General features: G+C 44.2%; 1 protein-coding gene across 1 annotated transcript in view; it reads right to left on the bottom strand.

The window, feature by feature from the left end:
* SYN1 (synapsin I) overlaps positions 1-9432 on the bottom strand; it is a 36780-nt gene that overhangs the window by 20169 nt on the left and 7179 nt on the right. The window contains exons 2-5 of the mRNA XM_006772141.2: positions 4319-4376; positions 4123-4214; positions 1184-1340; positions 920-1009 (exon numbers count right to left, since the gene is read on the bottom strand). Of these exons, the coding sequence (XP_006772204.1) occupies positions 920-1009; positions 1184-1340; positions 4123-4214; positions 4319-4376 (397 nt within the window). The remainder of the gene's footprint in view (positions 1-919; positions 1010-1183; positions 1341-4122; positions 4215-4318; positions 4377-9432) is intronic.

Below are 9432 nucleotides of genomic sequence, written 5' to 3'. Positions count from 1 at the left end.
TTTCACAGGTGTAAAATTTTTCTTTTATTTTGTTATAATTATTATTTGCCTTTCATATACAAATAAATTTTTTTTGTTTCATTTCATTATTTTTTTAATATTTTATTGATGTTTTACAGAGAGGAAAAGAGAGGGATAGAGAGTTAGAAACATTGATGAGAGAAAAACATCAATCAGCTACCTCCTGCACACCTCCTACTGGGGATGTGCCCGTAACCAAGGTACATGCCCTTGACCGGAATTGAACCCGGGACCCTTCAGTCCACAGGCTGATGCTCTATCCACTGAGCCAAACCGGTTAGGGCAACTACTGATAATTTTTATTGCCAATCCTAATTTGAAATATTGGTAACATTTATATCAAGAGGAATATTTGATAATGTTAGAAACAATTACTTAATTTCTATATGTAATATAATCTGATTCATTATATTAGTTCTGTCAGTTTATATTAGAAATCTATTTTTTTTATATATTTTATTGTTTTTTTACAGAGAGGAAGGGAGAGGGATAGAGAATTAGAAACATCGATGAGAGAGAAAGATCCATCAGCTGCCTCCTGCACACCTCCTACTGGGAATGTGCCCACAACCAAGGTACATGCCCTTGACCAGAATCGAACCTGGGACCCTTCAGTCTGCAGGCCAATGCTCTATCTACTGAGCCAAACCGGTTTGGCTAGAAATCTATTTTTAGTACTGGTGAGAATAGATACTATAGTTACAGGATCAATGACACAAATCACACTTGTAACCACATAAGTAAATTCACTGTATTAATAAACCTTTCCCAAAGCAATTTCACTCTCCACAGCACATGCCACTCTCTGATAGTGTACCATTGGTACACACCCATTGGCAACTATTGTAGTACGCATGATGCTTTCCCCTCTTGCCCCCTCTACTTCCCCCAGACTCACCATCTCTTTGTGATTGGGGTAGAAGGTCTGATCGATTAGAGGGAATTCCTCTGTCCCCAGTTTCTTGTGCAGTCGAACCATCTGGGCAAACTATGAGAGTCAAGAAAGACAAGTCAAGCAAGTCTTTCGCCTGGAGGGAGTCTCCAAGCTGGAGGTTCCAAACTTCTAAACTCCCTCAGTTCCCCCCAAATCACAGTGATTTTGAGCTCCCGAATGCATTCATGAGATAGTCCCTCTGCCAATAACACCCTTCTTGTCACTTACCACCCAGGGCTTGTCACAGAAGTTGTAGACAGAATGCAAAGAGTTAACACTGGGGATTCCAGCATACTGCAGCCCAATGACCAAACTGCGGTGGTCTCCATTCCTTGCCATGCTGAAGGCATGCTGACGAATCAGCACAAAGTCCGGCTTCAGAGACCTGGGGTAGAGAGGTAGGAGTGTTGAGGATTCCCCCCCCCCCCAGAAGCTTCCCACCACCCTTACAACAAAGAGCAAGTTTCCATATGTCCACAGCTCCTAACAATTGTGAAGTGGCTTCTCACCTCAGCACACATGTGCAAGCTGTTCTTCCCCCACAAGCACCCTTTCCTCATCTGGTGACCCCTTGAAGCCTTTCCTACTGGCTCCTCTCCTCACCGGGTCAGCTTCCAGCTTACCTACTCAGCTCTGACAGCCCCCTGGGTCACAATGTCTCCGACTACTAGCTGTTCTCAAAGGATGCTGCCCAGAATAAAGTCCAGCCTTTACACAGGTGTTCACTCTGCCTGAAACATTTTCTCCCTAGATAAAGGGTGTCCCAAAATTCACGCAAGAAGTAATTTTGATAGAAAACACAGGTTTATGATTAAAAATTGTAAATCTTTTATTGATTCACAAAGTATACAGTATAGGGGTATGTATGGAATAGTGTATCGGGTAAATGACCTCCACAGCTTTGCTGGCACATACGCACGCTTTGTTGAAATTTTCCGTGACCGTTTTGCATAAATGTGGCTGAATTTCAATGAGGTTCATTTTCATCTTGATGGCTTGGTTAATTGACAAAATTGTCGCATTTGCGGTTCAGAAAATCCACGCGTGATTGTTGAGAAAAAAATGCATCCACAGCATGTCACTGTTTGGTGCAGATTTTGGGCTGGAGGCATCCTCGGACCATTCTTCTTCAAAAATGCAGCTGCTCAGGCAATAACAAAAGAGTGTGTACGTGCCAGCAAAGCTGTGGAGGCCATTTACCTGAAATGCTATTCCATACTTAACCCTATTCTGTATGTTTTATGAATCAATAAAAAATTTTCAATTTTTAATTATAAATCTGTGTTTTCTATCAAAATTACTTTTTGCGTGAATTTTGGGACACCCTTTACCTGCATGTAGCTCTCCTTCACCCCCTTTAGGTCTTCCTCAAATGTCTCTTAAACTAGTGGTCCACCTTATCCAAATTTCAGACTCCTCCACTGCTGGAAGCAAATTCTAGCAGGTTATAATTATGCAAGAAGTTCACCAGAAGGCTGATGGACACCTTCAGCAGGGCTGAAGATCTGCATGTTATTGCCTGCTGACAGACAGCTGAGGACAGTTCCCCAACCTGATAATACTTTATTGTTTACCAAATCTTACCTTTGATATGTGTATCTGCTTTGCTATAGGGCAAAATGTGAGAATAAAAAGCTCTGGGTCCGGAGATTCGGAGAGTTTAGTCACTAGAACTAAGTTTCTGTCTGGCACCCCGAAATGCCTTCCAAATTCATATTTCTTCTCTAGTCTTAATTTATGCACAGGCCTTCTCCAGATTCCTTGAACCCTTGCAGATGCGGAAAAGACCTCGTCACTCCACTAGCCAACAATCCCTTTGCTGCTATATATTTTCCTTAGCACTTTTACATTTTAAAAGTAATCTGTTTATTGTGTGTATCTCTCAGTAGAATGTAAGCTTCATGAGGGCAGAGAGGTTTTGTGGGGTTTTTGGTCTTTGGGGAGTCTGTTTTGTTCACTGCCAGGTGCTCAGCATGTAGAACAGTGCTTGGGCACAAAGGGTGCTCAATAAATGTCTGTTGAATGTAAAATGCTGAGAGCAGCACCTGGTATACAGTGGATACTCAAGAAATAATTTTTGAATCAATAATTGAAAAGTTGCTTTGTGGTCTGCTGGGATCCTTGACTCTTCTTCAGAAGAGAAGCTAGCTCCCACATTCTGTGCTTAAGTTTTTTTTAATGGAAATATATTTGGCAGATAGCATTGTGTAAATTTTTTTAAAAAATATATTTTATTGAGTTTTTACAGAGAGGAAGGGAGAGAGACAGAGAGTTAGAAACATTGATGAGAGAGAAACATCGATCAGCTGCCTCCTGCACATCTCCCACCGGGGATGTGCCCACAACCAAGGTACATGCCCTTGACCGGAATCGAACCTGGGACCTTTCAGTCCACAGGCCAACGCTCTATCCACTGAGCCAAACCGGTTTCGGCGCATTGTGTAAATTTAAGGTGTACAACTGATGTGTTAATTTGATACATTTATATATTGTAATGTGATTGTCATTGCAGTGATAGTTATCACATCTATTGTGTCACATAATTATCCTTTCATTTTTGTGGTGGAATAATTGAGATCTAGTTTCTTAGAATGTTTGATGATTATGATACAATATTGTTGCCTATAATCACTTTACTGTACATTAGATCTCCAGGACTTATCTACCAGTTGCAAGTTCGTACCATTAACCAACATCTCTCTTATGTCCCAGTCCCCAGCCACTAGTAATCATCATTTTACTCTCTATTTTTATGAGGTTGGCTCTTTTAGATTTCACATGTAAGTGATATAATATGGTACTTGCCTTTCTCTCTCTGATTTATTTCACTTAATATAATGTCCTCAAGGTCCATATACGTGGTCACAAATGGCAGGATTTTCTTCTCTCTCATGGCTGAATAATATTCCTGTGCATGTGTGGTGTGTGGTGTGGTGTGGTGTGTGTGTGTGTGTGTGTGTGTGTGTGTGTGTGTGTGTGTGTATCTCACATCTTCTTTATCCATTTGTCCATTGATGGACACTTAAGTTGTTTCCATAGCTTGTCTATTGTAATGTGCCTAAGTTCTTGCTCACAGAAGAATGGGTGCAGAGGTGAACATTCTTCCTCATATCTAAGGGAGTCCTTATACCTCTCCCATAACACCAAGGTACCCTTCTTGTACTCACCTCATAACCTTCACCCCATTCCGAAGAACTTCCATGTCCACAGAGAACCCACCATTGGCGTGAGCCACGAGATTGAGGTCAGAGAATTCAGCCTGGAAAGGGAAAAAAAATCAGTGATTCATTCACATCACACAAAAATGACCACTCAGTTTGCAATCCGTACAGTTGATCCCCAGGTCCACCTGTCGCAACTAACCTGTTCTACTTTAATGTCAATTTCTCCATGGAGCTTTTTCCCTTTGAAGTATTTCGCCCTGTAGAGGAAAAGCAGAACACATCCATCAATGCTCAAATCTCAGGAAGACAAAACCCAGGCCAGTCCTTTGACCCCTTTGCCCCTGCAGCGTCTCTAGAGAAACCATACAGTGATTGTTATGATGGTTGAAATACTTTGAAAACTCAAACAGTGCTTTGTGAACAATAAAGTATTCCTCATGGAGGTGTGTAAATGTCAAAGAACACTGCAATTTTTTTAAAAAGTCCTTAAACCCCAGAGAGCAGATATTTCTTCAAATATGGTCTGCTTGCAACACTGCTATCATAAATGTTTTTGGAAAGCTCCGAAAAATGAGGAGTGCTTTGTAAACTGTAACATACTTGGAAATTGCATAGAGTTTATAATGGCAGAGAACCTTAGAGAGTACACATCTATGAAGTGTGCCTGGGTATGGCTCAGTGTCTGTATCTGCTTGTACAGCCTGAAGCATCTCTCTGTTCTCTGGCCCTTTCCCAAGGAGGTTTGCATTCACCACGTGTGGCTGCGTGCCATGAAGGACAGAACAGCCATGGGTGGGGCACAGGTATCAGAAAAGGAGGATCAGATTGAGGGGTGCATGCTGGTGGTGGTTCCACAGAAGCTGGAGACTGCAACAGTGGGGGTGGGGGAGAATCAACTGAGGATGAGTGGAAACCATAGGAGGGAAGAGGGGTAGAGCAGCAGTAGGCACATCATGAACTGCTATGTCACTGTCCCTATGCCCATCCCCAGCAGGGCTAGGTTTCCAGTGGCCTCTTCCCCCAGGCCCAGGATTTCCTACCTGATAAGCTTCTCCACAGACAGAAGCTTATCCCCAATTTTTTACAGACATGAGACGAGGGGAAAAGTCACCCCTGGGGTCATCGACATGCACACAATCAGGGTCTCTGACACATACACACAATGCAACAGGCCCTTGTGCCTTGAATGACATGCCCAAAGATATTTCCTCTCTCTCCTCTCCTCTCCTCTCCTCTCCTCTCCTCTCCTTTCTCTCTCTCTCTCTCATCCTCCATTACTGACAATGACCCCTCACAAGTGCTGGAAGAGAATCTTCTTTTAGATATGTGCATTTTTAAAAATAAAATGATGACAAGTGCAAACTAGATCACTATTTTTAAACTTCCCCCCCCCCATAAGTATAGTGGGTACTCTGCTCAGATCTTCTCTTCAGGGCCAATGCCCCCTGAATATCAGTTGTGGACAGTTTATGGCTGTGTCCAACTGGGAACTGTCTTTGTTACAGGGAACTGCCTTAGCCAAGGTTATACCTACTTCGGGCAGCGGGTGGCTTATATTTGGTCTCAGTGAGGACAAAGGCCGCCTGTTTGCCTCAATATAGGCTGACTCTGAAGGACTATTCCCAGCCCGAGAGCTCCCCCTAGGACCAGCTTAGGCCTCTGATACAACCACATTGTGGACCAACTTCTCTGTCTGCCCAACCCTGTCCTCCTTACAGGTACGTGTTGATCCCAAAGGCACTCTGCAATGAGCTTCCCACATGCAAAATTCTGCTTCCAAACCGGTTTCCAGAGAACCCAACCTAAAACAGTGGGCCAGAGACGTCAAATGACAAAGACTCTAATGCTATTCTGGAGCTGAGTCACCCGGCAGCTAGCAGGCAATGTGAAACCATCATTTGTCAGGGGTGGAGGACAGATAGCCCCGACAGGCTGTGTTGACTCCAAGTGCTCGGCAGCAGCTCCGGGCTGTGATGCAAGCAGTCCTGCCACTCAGGCCATTCGATCCATCAGATCCTAATACACCGGAGGTGTCAACAGTGGAAAAAGATACAATGTGAAGCTTAAGAGAAGCTCGAGTGGGAGGCCCCTGGGGCTCTGGAGCAAGGCCATGCCATCTGCAGCATAGAATTACACTCCTCTTGAGAAACAAATCTTGGTGTAATATTGGGCCCCGATACACAGTTACTTGACCAGGGGGTACCAAGTAACTGTGTACCCAGAAGTGTCCATTATAAGCTAGATCTTGCCAGGCCTGCCAAGTAATACAGTCAGATGGGTCCAGCAGCCAGGATACCAGGCAAGCTGCCTGAGCAGGTAACCCAGATGCCCATGTCATCCACCTTATTGCTTCTGCCTCCCTCACCTCACTAAGGGGACTCCTTTATCCAACCAGTGGATAAAGGAAGAAAAAGCCTGAGCTTGCTTCACAAATAGATTGCCTTGGTATGTGGGTGGAAGACAAAAATGGACAGTGGCTGCACCATAGTCCCATTCAGAGCGGTCTTGAAAACAGTGACAGAGCTCCCAATGGGCAAAGCTGTGAGCTGTACCCTTGGCCATCTACTTTTTTGGGGGAAAGAAGTGGCCAAAGATTAGAATATATATTTATTCACTGGTGGTGAATGGCTTGGCTGATTTGTCAGAGGCTTTGAAAGAAATATATTGAAACATTAGAACAAGGAGGTCTGGGACACAAAAATGTGGGTGGACATATGGGAGTGGAGATGAAGTGGAAAGAGGAGAAAAGATCTCTGTATTGTATGTTCACACCCACCAGACAGCATCCGCCACAGAAGTGGCACTAAGCAATCAGGTAGACAGAATGAGTCAGCCAGATGATGTCAGCCAGCCTCTGAATCAGTCGCCCCAGTACTGAGCACATGTACGAAGTGGCAAGAAGAACAGAGATAGAAGCTATATGTGAGGGCCTACAGAATTAGTGCAGAATATTCAACCTGCCAGCAACAGAGACCAATATGGAATCCCTGACATGGCAGCATCACTCAAGAAGACCAACCAGCTACTTTGTGGTCTTCCACCCTGGAAAGAATAATGATTACTTTTAACTGGAATATTCTATGTATGGGTTTGCCTTTCCTGACTGAAGGACCTGAGATAGCATCACTGTTCAAGGGCTTACACAGTATGGGATCCCACAAAACATTACATCAATCATGAAAGGAGGTGCAAAAGTGGGCCCATGACCTTGGACTCAACAGATGACCTATATACCACAGTACCCAGAAGTTGCTGGCCTCATTGTTATGGAACAACTTCTTGCAGCCACAGCTAAGACCCCAGCTTGGAGGTGAAACTGTGCACGAATGGGGCACCATCCTTCAAAACCCAGTGTACACCCTAAATCAATGACCATTGTTTGTGCTGTGTTTCTAATAGGTAAAATACATGGGTCTGGGAACCCAGAGGTGAAAGTAGAGTGGCCCAGCTTACCATCAATCTCAGTGATCCACTTTTGGAATGTGTGTCTCCTGTTTCCTCAGAGCTCTGCAAGGTTAGAGGTCCTGGTTCTCCAGGGGGGACACTACTACCAGGAGACACAGCAAGAATCCCATTACATTCTAAGTTTTGAGTGTTACCTGGACACTTCAGGTTTTGCATGCCAATGGACATGAAGAGGAATCACTATCTGGGCAGGGGTACATGACCCTGATCATCAGAAGGGGCAGGGCTGGTGTTACAGTGGGGGCACGGGGGAACCTAGGTGATCTGCTTGGGTATCTGTTGGTATTCTTTGCTTAACTTTGATGATAAAGGGACAAAAATAGCAGCCACAGCCTGAAGAGAGCATGGGGACCAAGGGTTGAGAGATCTCTCAAGGATGAGGGAATGGATCATGCACCAGGTAAGCCACCAAGACCAAGAGAGGTTCCATCTGAGGGTGAGGGAAATTTAGAATGTATAGAAGAAGACAATGCATATCATTTATTTATGCTGCATTTATCAACTGTGGCAGTGGAGGCTGTATTTCATCCCACCAACCATGCTCTTTCAGGTTTCTCCCAGAAAACAAGGTCAATTACAATCCTGGAAATGCTGTTCTCAGATGGGGTGAACTTACTCTAAGAAGCAAGTGAATCTGAGTAGTACAAAGGGTAGACTGTGTGCTCCATCCAGATCCTCACCTCCCTCTCCTCAGGCCTTCCCATCTATCCCTCAGCTTCCTGGAACAGCTGTTGTTGAAGCCTCACAGTGCTGTCCCGTACTGGGAATTGCCCTCTGTAGCACGAATTTGCCTTCCCCAAGATTGTTCTTCCTCCCAGGGAACAGTCTGTGGTCAATGATGGACTGATGCAGGAATTCAGAAGCATGGCTACCTCAACTCCATTGGGGGTAACTCTAGAGTGTCCTCTCAGCTCCAGAGCTCCCCAGAGGATCGTCTGAGGCCTCTGTCATGACTGCATCACAGCTCAACCTTTCCCTCTGCCAACTCTTGCTTCCCTTACACCTCCCACACAACAGGTGTTGTTCCTCAGAGCTCTCCCCAAGAAATCTGCACGCAAATCTCAGCCTCAAGATCTACTTCTAGGGAAGTCACATAAAAGAAGCCATGATAATAAATATAGTTTATATAACCCATTATATAAATATTTACATAATAACCCACCCTATATATGTAATACATATTATATAAGACACATATAATATGTTATACAGCAAACATAAAATAGGATGTCTTATATAATATATAATACAATATATGGCATTTTACATATTATGTGTAGATGGATCCAGAATGTATAGTAGAATGTGTTTAAATATACATATACTAGAGGCCCAGTGCACGAAATTCATGCATGGGCAGGGTCCCTAGGCCTGGCTGGCAATCAGGGCTGATCTGTGGGGTGACCAGAGAAGCGATGGTGGGGGGACCATGGCACCCACCTTGGCTGGCCTGGGGCCTGCGGGCTGGAGGCAGCTCCTGCGTTGAGCGTCTGCCCCCTGGTGGTCAGTACACATCATAGCGACCAGTCATTCCAAAGTTCAGTCGATTTGCATATTAGACTTTTATTATATAGGGTAATTAGAATGAAAGTTTCAGTAAATAATTATCTTTACTATGTGCAATGGAGTCTGAAATTTCCTATTCTATTTTATTTCATTTCATGAAGAAAAGCACGCACATATATGCATTATCCTATCTAATAAAAGAGAAACATGGTAATTGGTGTACGACTGCTACCCTTCCCATTGGCTAATCAGGACGATATGCAAATTAACTGCCAGCCAAGATGGCGGCCGGCAGCAGGCAGCTTAAACTGAACATGTGGCTTGCTTGCTTCAGTGACGGAG

Source organism: Myotis davidii, unplaced genomic scaffold (genome assembly GCF_000327345.1).
Source record: "Myotis davidii unplaced genomic scaffold, ASM32734v1 scaffold2786, whole genome shotgun sequence".
NCBI classification, from domain to species: Eukaryota; Metazoa; Chordata; class Mammalia; order Chiroptera; family Vespertilionidae; genus Myotis; species Myotis davidii.
This window is presented reverse-complemented; position numbering and strand designations above follow the sequence as displayed.